Source organism: Nestor notabilis, unplaced genomic scaffold (genome assembly GCF_000696875.1).
Source record: "Nestor notabilis isolate BGI_N333 unplaced genomic scaffold, ASM69687v1 scaffold17707, whole genome shotgun sequence".
Lineage (NCBI taxonomy): Eukaryota > Metazoa > Chordata > Aves > Psittaciformes > Psittacidae > Nestor > Nestor notabilis.
In genome coordinates, this window is record NW_009937116.1 from 1 (window position 1) to 17,353 (window position 17,353).

Consider the following 17,353-nt stretch of genomic DNA (forward strand, 5'->3'; position numbering starts at 1 on the left):
GACCCGCCTCCCGGTCGTGTTCGAGCCTGGCGGCGAGTTTCCCCTTTTGATCCTAGCAACGTTTCGTGATTTGCATCTTCTGTGTTAATGTTTCCTTTTCGTCTCTTTACTCTTCAACAGATGGCAAGTGCCGGGCAGAAGCGGATAATCCAATTCACTGGATTTAAAAAACGGGAGAAAAAGGCGTTGCTCAAATGGCTGTTCAAACTGGACTGTGTGTTCATAGATAATAAGGTATTGTTCACTAAAGTACCTGCTGGTTAGCGCAGAAAATAAAAATACAAGCCTTAAAAGAAAGGACCATGCGGGAGTTTAGAGTTGTGTATAAATAACCGAGGAAGTTGAACTGTTCCCAGTGATGCAAGTATGTTCGTTTTTGTTTTGTTAGAAATACAGGAACTGTACACATCTTATAGCAAAAAAGCTGTGCAAGAGTGAAAAGTTCTTAGCGGCCTGTTCTGCTGGTGAGTAAAAGGTTTGCCTTAAAACATGTATTTCATAGCACCATAATGCAGGATTGGAAAGGACCCCTAAAAGGTGTCTAGTTACCTGCTTTCATTTCAGGAATGAACGGTCTTACAAACCCTTCTTCTTGTTCCATTAACCTTGATTTTTAACATAGCATTATGTTCAAGTTCTTATTTACTTACTTTTGGTTTGGAGTTTTTCCTAAATTATATTCCTGCCATCTTCCTTTATTTGATCTGCATTTTTCCCAGACATTTGTTACTATATTAACATACTAACTAATACATATATTGATTAATCATGAAGTCATAGGCAAATGATATCAGCACTTAAAAATAGATTGCTTGGGAAGGGGGCAGGGAGAGTATGGCCACCTGTAGCCAATGTGGGTTTTCGACACCAAATTCACACACAACATTTACTGACAAAGGTCACTGTATGTTCCTGTTTATGTAGCAAGAGAAAATTCCAGGCTTTTTCCATTCTGACACAAGCCTCTGATATTTGAAGTCCCATACATAGGCAGCTAAAATGCCTGTAGAATGAGAATTTCTTACTTTTTGGAATTTAAAACATCAAGATGTTTTCTTGAACTGAGTGGAGGCAACATGTACAGTGGCCACAAGGCAATGCGAAACTGTCATGTTTCTATACTTGTAAATCTTTCCCAGTACCATCTAGTACTCCTGGAAGAGGTGGTATTTTCACATAATCATTGCTGTTGCCCTTTAAGGCAGGGGGAGTGTCTTCATTGCCAAGATGAAGATTTTTTTTCAAGTGTAAAAGATCATGTTTAAACTCATTTAGAACTCCCTGGATGTGAACAGAAGTACTAACCAGGATGCCTGTCCTCATGCAAGTCCTAACTGGCAGAAGTTTTGAGGTGGAAACTTTGACTGAAAGTGGTTTTAACATACAGGTAGCTCTCAGCATATCTTTTCCAGTCGCGAGTCTACTGGTACCTATGCTAGGTTATGTAGAAGTACCATCTGTGCTCCTGCACTGAGACATTCTGCTAGTCAAACCTGCTGTTCCGTGAAACCAATTAGATTCACACAATTCAAGTCAATTTTTCTTACAGTATCTTCTGTAGATAGCGTTTCAATACAGGAGCAGGGTACTAACCACAGCTCTTGACCTGAACCTGTAAGAAGAGAGAGACAGAGAAAAAGGGGGAGATCATTACGCACCGTATCAAAAGCATACATGTGGAAGATGAAAGGAGAGGCGGAGGAGGTGGAGCCAAGGGATGAGAGGAAAAGGATGTGAAAAGAAGAAAGGGGAAAGACAAAAGTCTACAACTGTATTCCGCTAACATTGGTATTCACTACACTCGCAGTACAAGTAATATTAAGAGTATACAAAAGAAAGAGCTTACATGCTAAGATCTTTGTTCCTCTTTTTAATCATTGGTGATCAAGTATTTTCTCATTTTGCTACATTCTAGTACATTCGTAGAAGTGTCAAATAGTATTAAAAAACGAAGGGTTAAGCAAGGTTCTTTGGAAGTCTTAAGAACAAAGTCCGGGAAGCTGAAAAATTCCATTTGCAGATTTTTGAGATGAACAAGTATTTTATCTAGGAAGGGTAAAAGGGTATCCTTAAAAGAAGTGTGAAGAGGACTCTTGTAGTAGGAAGAAGTTTTAGAAGTGGTACTTAAAATTCCAGCTTTTACTTGTGTAAGAAAGGTTGAAGTTAATTTTATATTAGATCTTCAATTGATTGCCATTTGTCTGCACAAAAAATCTTTTGTGGTTGACTGTTCATTTGCTCTTTAGGAAAGTGGATACTAACTAAGGAGTACGTAATTAATAGTGCCGAAAGTGGCAGATGGCTTGATGAAACAACGTATGAATGGGGATATGAAATTGAAAAAGGCACCCATTATTCACCTCAAATGCAATCTGCACCTAAAAGATGGCGCGAAGAACTGACACGCTCTGGTGCTCCAGGGGCCTTTCACAGATGGAAAGTTGTCCTTCCTGTAAAAGAAGGTGATAAACAAATGGCATCTATTAGAAGGTAGGAGGATATGTCTTAAAGCTTAAATAATGAACGATGGAACAGTTACTGTATGGTTGAGCACATTTCTGTTCTTCTATCCCAGTTAATTTGGTCCGTAATAAGCTCCAGCTTTTTAAACTGAATTGTTTTCACTACATATACACTAATACACTTCCATAGTTTTTATAATAAAATGACTTCAAATCTTTAACATCTCTGCTTTTCTCGCTTTCTTTCAGTATAGTGTCAAAAATAACACGCATTCACATATGTTTGCGTCTGAAGGAAATTGCTTACAGAAACTTTCTTCATGAGGCAAGATAAATAGGCTTATGTTTTTTATGAATAATTGCTTATTTTATATGGATGTTACATTCAAAGAATAGCTAGAACAGGATAAGTAATTTCACTTGGGTGGGTGACCTGAGCCAGCTGTGAACTGTGTGTGACAGATGTGGGCCACACTGTGACTGACCTAATAGTTTGCTGTGTCACATCTATGTAACAGCTTCTGGTAGGTCTGAAGACCGTACTGTAATGGATGTTTATGATATGTAAACAGAGGTAAATAGAGATGGATCAGAAGGGAAAGGACAGAAGCATAAAGGAAACAGAGAAAAGGAAAACAACTGAAGTGCAAGAATTCTAGGACTGCTTTCCCCCACCACCCCCCACCCCTTACTCTTCCCTACATGTTAGGGTTCCATGGTTTGAATGCTACGTTGAACTGAAACAGAGCATAATAAGTAACATTGGCTTCTGGTACACTGTCTTAGAGCTTTGTGTTCATTGCAGGAGCAGATACTGTGCTACTCTCCATCTCTCTAGAGATCTCATTTATAAATACTTAGGTCTGGGAATGCCACAGATAAAGGTGCAAGAAGGGAAGTGCAGTTTGTCCAGTTGATCATGGTATGCTGCATCACAGAGTGCCATCTGTCTTGTTCATGAAGACAAAGTGAGGTGTAGCTGAAGATACTGTCTCTTGATTTTGCCAACTGAAGACATTCTAAGTACACTATTTTCTTCGCTGAGCAGAAGAGTGCTGTCTAGCGGAAGGATGCACTCATCCTGCTATACTTGTGAAAGATGCTGTTTCTTTTTCCACAAAAACTGCTTATACAAATCTTCATGATAACACTATTGAAATGATGTGTTGCACAGCTCTGTTCGCAATGGAGATAGCCATTAACAGGAACTAGATCAGCAAGACAGGTGAACAGGCAGTTTTGTGGAGGTAATTCTTTTCCTATGTATCAACATGGAGATCCTTTTACTCGGTCAGAAACCACTGAAAGGTAGTTACTTCTTTTCATCTCCAGCAAGTTCTGTTTTCAGTCATAAAAGTCATTATAGCTTTGGGGAAATACTGTTTTTTCTCTAGCATTTAAAAAAACTCTGCCTTTTTCCCTCCTCCTGTGCCCTTCCTGCTTTTAGTCCCTAGCTGTTGGATGGGTAAGTGTGCAAGACTGGCATAATTTTCTTTTTACATACCTGGATTGCGTATATCCAGCATGTCAAGAGACCTTATTTCTTCCACCATCTTTTTTTTTTTTTTTTTTAATTTTTTTTTCTATTATTTTATTTTTTCTGTGTCTCATCTTCTCTAAACAATAGAAACACTTGCAGCAGTACAACTCTGGAGAAACTTTTGTGTAATGGTGTCTCAAAGACAAACCTGTTTGCTATGTGCAATATAGGACAACCCCAAATGCTGTTAAATAACTCCAAAATGAAGCAAAAATACCGTATTTTCATTATGTAAATATGTTACAGTTAGAAAAGCAGTGTTTTGGTTTTGGTAAACCACTTAATTTACTGCAAAACTTAATTGAAAGACTACCATCATTGTGAGGAATATAGTGCAATAAATCATAGCTGCTGTTACCAAATTCGGTCTTTGAAAAAATGCACAGGTAAAACTTTCTATGGCTATGTTGGAGGTACATTGATTATAACTGATAGCATTAATATGCTAAGGAAAAAAGGGTTCTTTCCTTTCCTGAAGGCTGTTAAGTGCCCTACTGAAGGCTGGGCAGTGCCATGCATCTAGAACTCTTTTCCTCTTCTAATTGCATGCTACTAGTTTGTGAATGTAGCTTTAGGCGATATTAATATAATGCAGTAAGCATCTTTCCAAATATGTTTATTTAGAGTTCTTCAAGCTGGAAAGGCAGCCATATGTTCATCGCAAAATGCAGAGCACAATATAACTCATATTTTCGTCAATAATAAAATTTTTCCTATGCAAAGCAAAAAATGTCTCTCTGAAGATCATTACTACCCTGTGCAATATCTAGGACATTACATTTTTGAGGTAAGTAAATTAAACAACATAACTAAAATTAGTTTTTTATTGTCACTGTTAGCAATTTATGTCATGTTTCCTGATTATTTAATGCGATATTAATGGTATTAACAATGGTCAGCCTGAATGTTTTGCAATTTAGTTCAAGGTAACAAGGTGTTCTGATTCTGGGACTGTTTACCCAAGGTGAAGGAAGGCTGATGAATGATATGAATACCTGAAGGGAGAGTGAGGGAAGACAGCCAGGCTGTCATCAGTGGTACCCTGTGACAGGACAAGAGGCAGTGGGCACAAACTGAAGCAAAGGAGGTTCTGTCTGAAAGTCAGGAAACGCTTGGGTTTTTATTATGAGGGTGATGGAGCATTGGAACAGGTTGCTTGAAGAGGCTGTGGAGTCTCCATTGTTGGCAATACTCAGAAGGTGTTCAGGCACGGTCCTGGGGAACTGGCCAACCAGAGGAAATTACACCAAGGAAGAATATATTATTTCCTCCTCTTCATGTTCTTCCTTGGCTCCTGCTTTGTTCACTAGATTCAACTTTGTGTCCTCACATGTCAGAAAACCTGTTGCTGTTTGTGAAAAAAAATTCTCTGTCAGTCAGAAGTCAAAATTCTCGAGAATGCAAGCTCTGTATTTCTTAGTTGATAGAAGATGATTCTCCAGAGTCCCTCTAACTATAACTTTATAACATGAGACAGTACGTCATCACATCCATTAAGATATGAGGTCCTGAATGGACCTTATTTGAAGAGAGAAGCCACACTAAAAGTCATCATTCCAGAGAGGTGAAGTTTTTTTGCTGGTATGGCTAAGCCAGATGAAGAACCCAGTGCAATATCAACTGGTTCAGAGTGTTAGGTTTACCATTAATCTCCAAGGTTGGATCAGGCGTTAAATTTGCAGCGATGCAAAAGACATGGCAGAGCAAAAAAAGTGGCTTATTTCCCATTCATTTTTCTGTCTTGAACCTGGAGGGGACATGTCACTGTTGAGTGAATTTTCCTGTATGTATGGAATTCATTAGAACTTGCTATTTCCCCTGAGAGAGGTGCCTCATGATTCATATGTGTTTGCTCACCAGATGCACTATTCAGAACTTCTTTCAGTAGTTCCAGGTCAAAATACTGAGGCCTCAGAAGATTCTTTTAATCTGGCAGTTCCTTAGACTGTGGGATGGTTTTAGTCAACTGCTAATTGAAAATACTACCTTTGCAAGCAAGTAGGAGCTAGAACTGTTTGCTAGTCAGAGAAACCTACTTATTTGAAAATTCTTTGGATTCTTCAGATCAATGCATATAGTTTGCTCTTTAATGAGCAGTAAAGCTGTATCGGAAGGGTGAGAAAAAAGTTGAAAGGTCTTAATGTTTACCTGCTGAGTAAAATACAGCTCAACATGGAATCTCAGTCTAGTGCTTACACTCTTAATGAAACTTGTTCAGGAAAACTGTTCTCTATTACACCTTTCAGCTAAGAGAGACATTTACATTTAATAGAGGAACGAGTGTCAAATTTTTGTGTCTGCTTCTCCTTTTATTGATCTCTGAGAATAAAGTGTTTCTTGCTATGCACCGTGAATTCCTCCCAGGCTTCCATCTTAACCAGTCCATTAACTTGCACGCATCTTTCTTTCTTAGATTTCATTAAAGTAACTCACCTCAGAGGCCAAGAGAGCATTGCTTTCTATTTAAATGCATCTAAAGAACTCAGAAAACTGCCAAGACTCTAAGTCTCTTAAAAGGGAAAGAATAAAACATAGGCAATCAAATCACAGCACTTGTCCAAATGTATTATGCTTTATCAAAAAATGTTACGGACATGCTCATTTTCTCTCCCTTCCAGAAGTACTTGGCACTAATTCATTAGAATGTTCCAACTTTGTAAATTTGTAGTCCTGCTATCTGAATGCTACTTCTAGCAAATATAAATACACCTCTTCCTCCCCTAAACACCCACATATATGTTCAGATGCTGAATTCAGCATAACAGTATTATATTCTTTTTCTCAGTGTAACTGCACTGATGTTCAGACTAGTCTTGCTGTGATCTTTTTTCTTTTTGAACCAAGTCTTTGCTTCATCTTTATATTTCTGTATCTGTTCTTAGAATCTCAACCTCATAACTCTGTAGTGTTAAAATGCTCTGTGGGATTGCCATTAATGATCTGATCCTACAGGGTGTCAAATTTGGTGTTTCAAGATATTAAAACACATGATTTTAGGGAGCTGATCTCAAACAAGAGACTTTAAATGCTTTGTTGAATGCATGCTGGAATTAATCAAATTTTGCCAAGATGGTACTGTAAATTGAGTGTTTTTCTAAGCATGTTGAAAATCATGTGAGGAAAGTGCCACGAGGTAGAGATCAATGCATCAGAGTTCATTTGGCTCATCAAAAGCTATTAATCTTTTCAAGTTACTAAAAATACTTAATTCTCCTGTAATGTGCAACAAACTCAGTATTTCTTTAGAAATGCAGTTTGGCACATGCCAAATACTTCTCATTTGGATTATATATTGAGAGGTACATATATTGGTGTGAATCTTAAATTTAAGGGAAAATCTGAAAACAGGATGAAACATGCAGTGTTTGAAACTTTATCTTGAAAACTTAGAAGTATAAACTGTTTATGACTTGCATCTTGCCATTGTGTGCACTACTGTGTTTTTTTGCCTGCTGTCATTTCCCTTATTTCTCATACTTGATCCACCCATCAGATGTAGGTCTTTGAATAAGAAGGCATGCTACCCCAAGTCTTCCACACCTCCTCTCATCAGTACTGTGACCAAGGGGAGTGCTTCCCTTATATCTACATTCTTAACTCATCACACTGCAGGAGAAGGCTGGTTTTGTAGTTACATGTGTGTTTGCCTAAAACAAATATGGTGTTTTATTCTTAGTCTGTGTATCTTTGATGAAAAGCATACATTGAAACTCTTACTGAAATGTACTGTCCTCATATCCTGAAATAACTTTAAAATATTTTTATAGTTATTTTTTACTACAAAAATTATCTAGGGGCTTTACTGAGAGTCTTTTCAGAATGAGTTGGAAACCAGTTTGAGGGATACATCCTTGTTCCAGTGCTGATGAGATAGCTGGAAACAATAGGTAGACATAGAGAATATATCATTAAAAAAAAAACCCAAAAAAACCAAAAAAACTCCGCCCACAAAAAACCCACAACAACAACCAAACAAATGAAAAAAAAAAAACCAAACCCAAACTTTAAATTTTAAATTACTAGCTTACCTCAGGCTTATAGGCAAGAACTGAAAAAAATTTATTTTATCAAATGAATGCATGGTCATAGTCAAATTGATGAAACAATGTCTTAAAAAATCCTTACTACATTTTCAAATAATTAAAAATCTGCAGGCTTCTTTGAGAAGTTCCAAAAAAGAATCCATTATGGAAACACAACTCTTGTTTCAGCCACAGGGACTGAGTCAGTGTTAAAGTCAGTTAGGAAAAATAATTCTGGGGAAACTGACATTGATCATTACTGTGCTATAACTTCCCACAACATCAGTGGTTTGTTTCCAAACCACTAGCTGTTTATATGGCACATAACGTAAAACCTTGAACAATTACATCAGCATGCATAGACAAGGGTTTATAATAGAATATGTAGAAAGGCTTTGCACATAAGAGCTAGTTTAGAGCATTAGCTTTGAAACTAAAAGTATTTTTTTGTTCTGCACAGAATGAGACACAAAACACCAACGATATTAGAATGGACCATTTCCCGGCTGCACAAGAAGGAGACAAAATCATGTCGAACATGCAGCTTGCTGAAATGAAAAATGCTGTTATAAAACATATGTATTTTGGTGCAGTAAGTAGCAAGCAATTAATGCTTTCTTAGCATAAAATGTATACCATTAAATTTATCTTTCATTACAGTGCAGAGTGAATAAAGTAGGTATTTTACATCTTTTGAAATAGTAATAATGCCTTTTAACCTGCAATGTTTTATAATCCCGTATTTACTACATATACCATTAGTTGAATTATAAGTTAGTAGTGATAATTGATAGGTATGGGTGTGTGAAAGACATTGTGGACTACTTGAAATCATGGTGTAATATGTGAGATAAGTAGCAATATTGTTCAACAAAATGGATTACAGGTTTTCTAGGACTTTCCTGTTCTTTAGCCAAATTGCACTAGCACCTATGTAAAACTAACCATATTCTCGAGGAAGTATTTTGTTGATTAATATGAATGTTTTTTATAACAAGCAAAAGAGAGAGCTAAATGCACTTCTTTGTCTAAATGTCAGATATCTAATTCTGCTAAACATGCTGCATTAGTAATTAAACCCACTATTTTGTATCTAAAAAGACACAATAATTTGAGTTAGGATATATTATTTCTGTAAGTTACAGTGATACAAATGGTGGTGTATTTTTTTTAAGAGCTTGCTTAGCTGAAGCACAGTGTAATTTTGTGATGGCAAAATCGGGTACTCTATGTATATTAACTTCTTAGTTAGCAAAAGAATCATAATTTTTAACTCCTCAATGTACACAATGTTTAAACACAAGACTAACAAATAGAAGGCTCATGCTGCTTAAATCTATACACCTTCAAATGATACATCTTTTATTCAGAGACATTTTATCATGACTATGCCCTCCAGACCTTTAAAACCTGTGTTGTTGACTCTTCATGTATACTACACTCAAGTGCATTTATTATCAGATTATCTTTCCCTCAAACTGTTAAATCTTTGCGTCTGCAGATGGAGTAAGCATAATCCTCAAGACAATCTCTCTTAAAAGACTTTTTTGGTAACATGTATTAGTAAGATCGTATCACTAGGCCATTAACTAAATGCAGCAATAATAGTAACATGTTTATACAGGTACTGCCATATCTAGGCAACTTGAGGAATCCAAAGTTTGCATTTTGCCACAGAAAAATTGAAAACACTTAATATTTTTTAAGGTGGTCAAGCGGACCAAATCTACTAAAACTGACCTTACCAAGCAACCCCATAAACAAGAACCAGAGAATAACAGGAAAAATGTGTAGAAAAAATGACCATATTATTTTCCTTTTGGGTCACTAACTCACTATTTCATAGCTTCGCCATCCAAATATTTAAAAGATAGATAGAAATAGATTTCTGTGTTGAATATTTTGCTTGAACTGTGTTTAACAAAAGTTGTCATTTTGGGAACTTTATACAGGCTGTTAAGCACAGGTTTGCTCAAAAAGACCAGCTGAACAAGTGTGGCCCAGAGGTAAGTACAGTCACAGAGAAGTCATGTTGCATATATTGAATTTATTATTAAATTAGGCACATATATTTTCAGTAAGAAATCAGCTATCAAACATTTTAAAATATTTGTAATCCAAAACTCTAATAAAATTATTGAAGAGTTAAAAAGCATCATTAGGATGATGGACTTGATGATCTTAAAAGTCTTTTCTAACCTAGTTGATGCCATGTTTAATGTTGCTTGTTCTTACAACACTTTCAGTACTGTCCCCTTTATTACAAAGAAACTCTTTAACCCTGTTAGTTAAGAGAACCTTACCTGTTAATGTTAGAAGCAGCAAAATGCCCTAACATGATTTAGAGCATCTTAAGTTGTTCAAGTGCTATATTTATGCAGTAGTGTAAAGAGAAAGTATTCACAACATTTTGCAGTGCCCACCTGGTTTTGCTAGTAGGGACAGACTTTAACTGAAGGTTGTCTCACAGTAGAAAAAAAGAGTAGCTTTTACAGCATGAGCCTTAAACATCATCATGCAGGTTTCAAAGTATACTGAAGCAGAGATTGCAAGGAGAATACATTATGTTTTACAGTTCTGTTTTCGCAGTTACTTTGACTTAAATCCTTTTTCTGTTTTTTGTGCTATTGAGTTAATTTTGCATTTTTCTTCCCATTAAGCCAAATAAATGCCATAAATCAGGTGTACAGGTCAGCAACAGGTTTTATTAAGTCTTTGCTATATCTAAGTAAATACTTTTCATATAAAGCTGTATTTTAAGTGGTAACTTGTGTTATTTAAAATAGGAAACACTTAAACTTATATGTTAGATTCCTGTGTTTCTTGGTAGATGAAGATTTGATAACTTCATGAGCTGTCCTACATGAATAGTTATGTCATGTATAATGAGGTCCTAGTCTGACAAAATGAGCTCTCAGGCTTCACATAAACTCTTTTTATCTGATTTCTTTCTGTTAACACAGTAAGAAAGGGAAGAGAAAAATATTTTTAAAACATGAGCACTAAAATGCCGTTGTCATTCAGTGCTGCCATTAATGGACAGAATGCTGTGTGCATTTCTGTTACTGAACAGATTTGTAACTGAACAGATTTTTATTGAAATTTAAGGTTGATGTTTAGTTTATTGAATTTATGGGGGAAAGACCTCTTTAGCTTTCTTAACACATGTAAATTGAAATTGTTATTCTGTGCTTTTAATAATAGTTTACGTATGCTTAACTAAGATTCCACATTATGCTGTATAAACCACAACTGACTTCTTTATGGACCTGTGTTTTTTATTTGTTTCTACTAAAGTTTTGATGGTTGTACCCAAAGTGCTTCACAAGAAACTGCTAGTTCCTCATCAGCCAGAATGTGAGCCAATGCAGCTTTGTACAGCTTACTGAATATTAAGACCCTACAACAGATGTCTCCTGATAGTGAATAAAGCTCATGACCTCAGTTTTCTACCCTTTTTCCTTCCCCCATACAAGTAAACTGAAAACTGGTTCTTCAGTTCCTCCTTAACTTGAATGTAATGCAAAAGGCCTCACACTCTCCCAAAATAGTTTTGTCTCAGTGTACTTTCCAAATAATGCATTGATGCTGCTGTTTGTTCTAGTGCTAGAATTTTCAAGAGATACAAGTTTCAATCACAACATAAAAAGACGCCTGCTGGTACAACCACGAGATGAAGGCCAGTAGTAACATGCTTGTATGTGCACAGCGTACTGAGTCATCTTCAGACATCTTAAATCCAGGCAACAGAGAAGTTGTTCTTTGACTGCTATTAAATAGTTTATGATTGCTCTTTAGATGTGCTGTTTGCATATCATTAACATTACAAAAGTATGAATGTAACCATTATTGCCAACGGGAAATAATGTGAAGATTTTAATAGTGCATATATGAACAAGAAAATTGAAATAAATGTGAGCTGCAAATGCCAGATGCACAAAGACTTGATTAAAAGAAAATTGTCTAGATGAGCAGCTTTATTTATTGTTAATGTAACAATGGCATACATTAGGAAACTGAGAAATTAAACATTTGTAGAAAAACTAAATGTCTTGTGCTAAGGTGGAGCTCATTTGCTGAGAGTTTACGTATGCTTAACTAAGATTATCATTTCCTTCAGAAGATTTTTCAGGTTTGACCTGAGCTCCTAATGTTTTTAATTTATTAGTGAAACATTTTTGGAAACAATCTCACCAATAGCAGTGTACTCCACAGACCTGAAAACCACAATTTGATTCAAAATCTATGTTAATTTAAATTTTAAAACAATTGGTTGGGTTGTATTGAGTACCTTTAATGTACGTTAGGCACCAGGTTTTTTGGCAGGGATCATAAAGTCTACAAGTTACCAGGGTCAAAAGCAACAACAAATTTATATAACTTTAACTCCCAGCAGTCCAATCAGTGGTCTTCCTGACTGCTTCTCTGAGTTGTGATTTCCTAGCCCAGTTTCTTGGAATTTACCAGAGCTTCAGGCAGTGTGGTCAAACAAAATAGCTGGATTTCAAAACAGAAATTTATCAGGCTGAGGAAAACTGTGCTTCTGTTAGCAACGTGTTTGTGACTGGTGTGTACATCTTGGCTTCAGCTTTAACCTGGACTAGAAATAGTAATACCTGGCTGGAGGAAATAGGTAAATAACAATGTAGCTGAGATACTCAATAGCTACTCTTCCCTGTCATTAATCTGTGGAAATAAAGGTTTGGAGAGCTGAAAGTACAGACAATAACAGGGAAATTGCAGGGCAGATAACAGCATTTCATGAAAGCCATTAGACCCTTCTGGGTCCCCTGAAAGCTTGCAGAGTTAAGTGTTTCGGTGTCATGAGTGGCAGAGAATAAGAAGGCCTATGCCATTAAGATGGTCTTCAGAGCTCTATGATGGTCTTCAGAGCTTTGAAATCCACCAGGATCAATGCCTGTGCTATCTGTAGCATTAGCTGCTTCTCTGACTTGCTAAATGGGAATAGGAAAACTAGGGAGATAAACAGATACATGGTTTATGGTTTTATAATGTGTACTCGTAAATGATGTATTTCATGATATTACATTTTTCTCTAACTTCAGTGCTGTTCAGAAGCTGTTCAGTGGTACTAGTTACCTTAGCGCTCCAGCCATATACTGTGGGAGGTACTCTGCACTTTTGGAGATACTAACACTCCTCTGCATACCTTTCCAGAATATATTATAGACAAGTTATTGAATGTGTCAATTCTATTTTGTTTTTAAAAAAGGTAGATATATCCAGGTTTTCTAAGAAGAGAAGCACGTTCTGGAACCTACTGTCTTTTCAATGAAAGCCTAGTTCAGTAAGAGCAAAGGCCATTCTACATGACAACAACTTATTGGATCAGGGAATATGTGGTATTTCTGATTTACTTTATAATCTTCTCCCTGTTTTATTGTATTACCAACATTTTCCATAGAAGTTTCCTGTTAGTTCTTGTAAGGTGTTTTTGTTTGTTGTTGGTTTTGGTTTTGTTTGTTTTTATTAAGTTGTTCTTTTACTTACAAAGTTATCTCATTCCTAGGTTAAAAACACTGACCCATCCAGAGGGACATGGTATATACTTGAGGGATTAGTTGAAGAGTATTTGTTTCCTGATGTAATCACAGAACTTGCTGCTAGTCAAAAGTACTCTACACCTCCTGTGCAACTTATTCAGTCTCTTCTACGATATGTCTTATTGGTGAGAGATGAAGACTAAAGTGTTATAAATATTAAAGCACGAAATTGAAGTACTACAATCTTTGCTTCTGATACAGTATTTAGTGGGTTTTTTAGCGATGTATTTACCCTTCACTTTGTGTTCATCAATGTGTGTTAAAAAGGAAAGAATTTAATACTTAAGGATTTCTTTTAAATTATTATTTATTTGCAAACTGTATGAATGTAGTGCTCTAAAATTGTGGAATAATTGTCCCATAATGTTTTTTGTTGCTTTTAGAAACAGCACTTCTGTGACTTTCTTTTTTAACCTAGTAGGCCACATATAGAGAACATAATTGAGAAGAAGGTTTGTTCTAGGCAGTGATACGCTCAGCTGGAATATAACACTAGAGCAAGCTCTCTTTCTTCCTTTCCTTTTTTTTGTAAAGTCAGAATTTTGCTGCTGCAGTTATGCATTAAATTGCGTATTACTTCACTGGTTAAATTCGGTCACCTGGGATTGTAAGAAATAAAGGAAATATATAAACTCTTAGTGAATGGGGATCATTGGCCAGTATGGAGCCAATAATATTTTCACATTCTATTACAGGGAAATACTGATGCATTATTTTATGCTAAGCTTCATCACGTTTTGTACCTTGTTCTCCAACATGATCCCCCTTGGAAGTCCCCATCTATGTTAAAGTATTATTTGGAACTTCTTCAGTGTCCTGTCTGTAAGAAGGGCACATGGTCCTTGATAGAGATGCTTGTAAGGTAAGAAAGATTAATGAGGTGTTGTGTGCAATAGTTGTTATCTTACTTAAAAATCTGGGATGGGGAAGGAGAGTTGAAATTCTATTGTATTAAAGTTACATTTTCACCAGGAAAAATTAACAGAATGTGAAGGTCTAGAATTGTAACTGAATTCTGGACCTTTCACTTCATAGTTCAGCAAGTGTTAGCTCAGAGGCAGAGAGGGGTTTTTTTTGAAAAGGAAAAGTACATTTTCTCATCCTCCTTCCTTTTTAAAAACTTACTTATTTTATTTTAAGCTTTCCATGAATTATAGTAATTTATGTATTACTGCTGTTCTGGTGTTTATGTATGTGTGTATATATATATATACACACGCACATAACAGCTGCAGTTACAAAGCAAGTTCCAGTCTTACCTTACCAAATATGAAGCTTCATGTTTTATTTTTATTTTAATCATAAACTTTACCATCTTGTTCAGGAAGTCTGATTATATCCTATACATTGACAGATACAAGACTTGGTCAGTACATGGGAGCTGTTCAGGTAGATTGTATATCTAGCTTGAGAACTCACTTTTTGTGATTGACATCAATAGAAAGTAATTCTTTTGTACATTTGGAAGGGAAATGGTACCTCTTCTTCTTACTGTCATAAAATGTTAAGCAAAAACTAATATTTTGATGCAACCGTGATTACAGATGTATGAATGTGTGTGATTGTAAGCATGTCTATGGTCTTGAAGGGCATTGAATCACTGTAATTGGACATTTATTAGTTTTTATGAGGAACATGTCACATGCAATGGAGTAGAATTTATCTCTTAGATTAACTATTTTATCTTTTAGTACTTGCAGAATATGAATACCTGGTAGTTGTTTACCTGGTGGTTCCAGTACTCAAATAAATGTGTTCCAGTAGCCAAAAAAATGTGTTCACACTTGACTTCAAAATTATCTCCATCATGGTGATCGTTAGACTTGATCGCAAACTGTGAAACTAGTCCTGTCAAATAGTATGTGTAAACTGTTATCTGAACTAACCTTTGTAGGCTGTTACAGTGTATAAAATATTACCAGACTACCTTGTAATTAAAAGATTTTAAAGAAATCCTCTTAAGTTCAGTAATTGTGCAGTACCTCAGGTAGAGACAGAATAATTAAATACAGTTATATTATTTAGACTGTAATAGTTTAGACTATAGTAAAAAAATCTTAAGCTACAACGAAAAGTTGCCAGTCACAAACCTTTCTTTTTTTGTTGGGGGGTTTTTTTTTTCAGCTTTAAAGCCAGAAAGTTAGGCTTTAAAATTATGAGTGTTGCTAGGGAGCAAGATATTTCCTTGTCAGAATTGTCAAAAGTCAATTTTAGCAGATAGATCAGACTATGATTCCTGTCATACAAATGGATTTTTGGTGTTTGTTTTTCAGGTCTTGCCTTTATTGCAAAACCATTTGTCATGCAGTCCCAGTTTCAGGGGGAGGAGGTGAACAGAGGATAGTTCACAAAAGATTATTGAAGTTTTTCTTTGAGTTAGTAAAATCTGAAGTAGAGTATCTGACAAAAAGGTAGGTTTTATAGGATAATACGTTCTTATTACTTTTCGCAATTTCATATGCATTTCTGTATCTGCAGCAGGTTGCATCCTGATTTTTGTATATTTCTGATGAGATAATGTTCTATGAAGATGACAGTTTAGTATTTCTTTTTGTATTTTTCAATTCTTAATATGCTTATTGTAATTTGTATAGGTTTTTTCATTATCATGACTTAAGGTCTCTAACTTTTACCAACGTATTATTTCACTATATTGCAAGTTTCAGTAAGCATTTCATTTTGCTCCTGAGGCTGTACTTTTACCTTTGCAATGCTTTGGTATTCATTCTTTAAGGTAGACAAGCAGCATTTTGAACATACTAATTTTTTCTTTTCTTATTCAGTTAACCTTTATCTTTTGCCAGTGAGACAATTATCTTTCCTTAGTTTATCAAGTATAAAACAAGTCTTGGTTTTGCTCTACCTTTATACAGTAAAGACAGCCTTTACTTTATGTAGTATTAGCACAATATTAGAATTCCTTCAGTCTGACTGTAATAGTAATCATTATTTTACTTACTATTCATCCATCAGAAATTGTGTCTGATCTTTCCACACTTAAAAATTGCCAAACCTGTGTGTGTTTTGACAGAAGACAGCGCTTCTGTCTGGTAACTACAATAATCAAAGCAGCATAAAGATTTAGGTTTTTCCACTTTTTTTTTTTTTTTCCCAGTTTGGTTGAAGGGACCAGTTCACAGCATCAGCAAGTCAGGCCACAGACAGTTCTTCTAAAGACCTTTTGGCTGGGAAGTGAAACCTCAGTGCTTTTTACCAAAAACATAAATATTTTAGCAGATTGGGTCATACTTTCCCATAGAGAATTGAACAGAAAAAATGATGTGAGTATGAATTTTATGCTTTAAAATAATGAAGACTGACATTTTTTTAAAAGGCGTTCCTTTGTCCATTCTTTTGTGAGGAATTATATGTAAGTATCACAGCTGCTTGTTATAGCTGCCTTTTGTTGTGAAGCATGCTGGTTTTTGCTCCACTAAAGGAAATGAATTGATCCATAAGATTCTCATATTGATCTGTAGAGAAGAAACGAATCATGAGTAGCTTGTTGGCTGCATTCAGATGTTCACATGCCCTTACCAGCAGGTATTACTGTAGTCATTAGGGACACCAACTTAACACATCCTGTCAAACAATAAGGTGTAACAGAAGAGGTGATTATCTTATTTTACAGTGATTGTATTCAGGAAATGTTGGAAGGTGATAGCTCACAAAACTAATGGTTGTTTTTTTTTTTTTTTTCTGTTTTCTACAGATATGCATTATTTTAGTTTAATAAATGCCCCAGTTTTCTTTCCAAGTCCCTTA

General features: G+C 35.7%; 1 protein-coding gene across 1 annotated transcript; it reads left to right on the plus strand.

Annotated features, from left to right (window-relative positions):
• Positions 1-120: 120 nt before the first annotated feature.
• LOC104408932 (ankyrin repeat domain-containing protein 32-like) lies at positions 121-16,869 on the plus strand (the record flags this gene model as incomplete). The annotated part of the gene is made up of 10 exons (XM_010018675.1): positions 121-234; positions 389-464; positions 2,247-2,490; positions 4,627-4,789; positions 8,485-8,616; positions 9,977-10,030; positions 13,555-13,713; positions 14,284-14,450; positions 15,862-15,999; positions 16,704-16,869. Coding segments are annotated over 10 exons (1,413 nt in total), but the record flags the coding sequence as incomplete, so codon positions are not given.
• Positions 16,870-17,353: the final 484 nt, after the last annotated feature.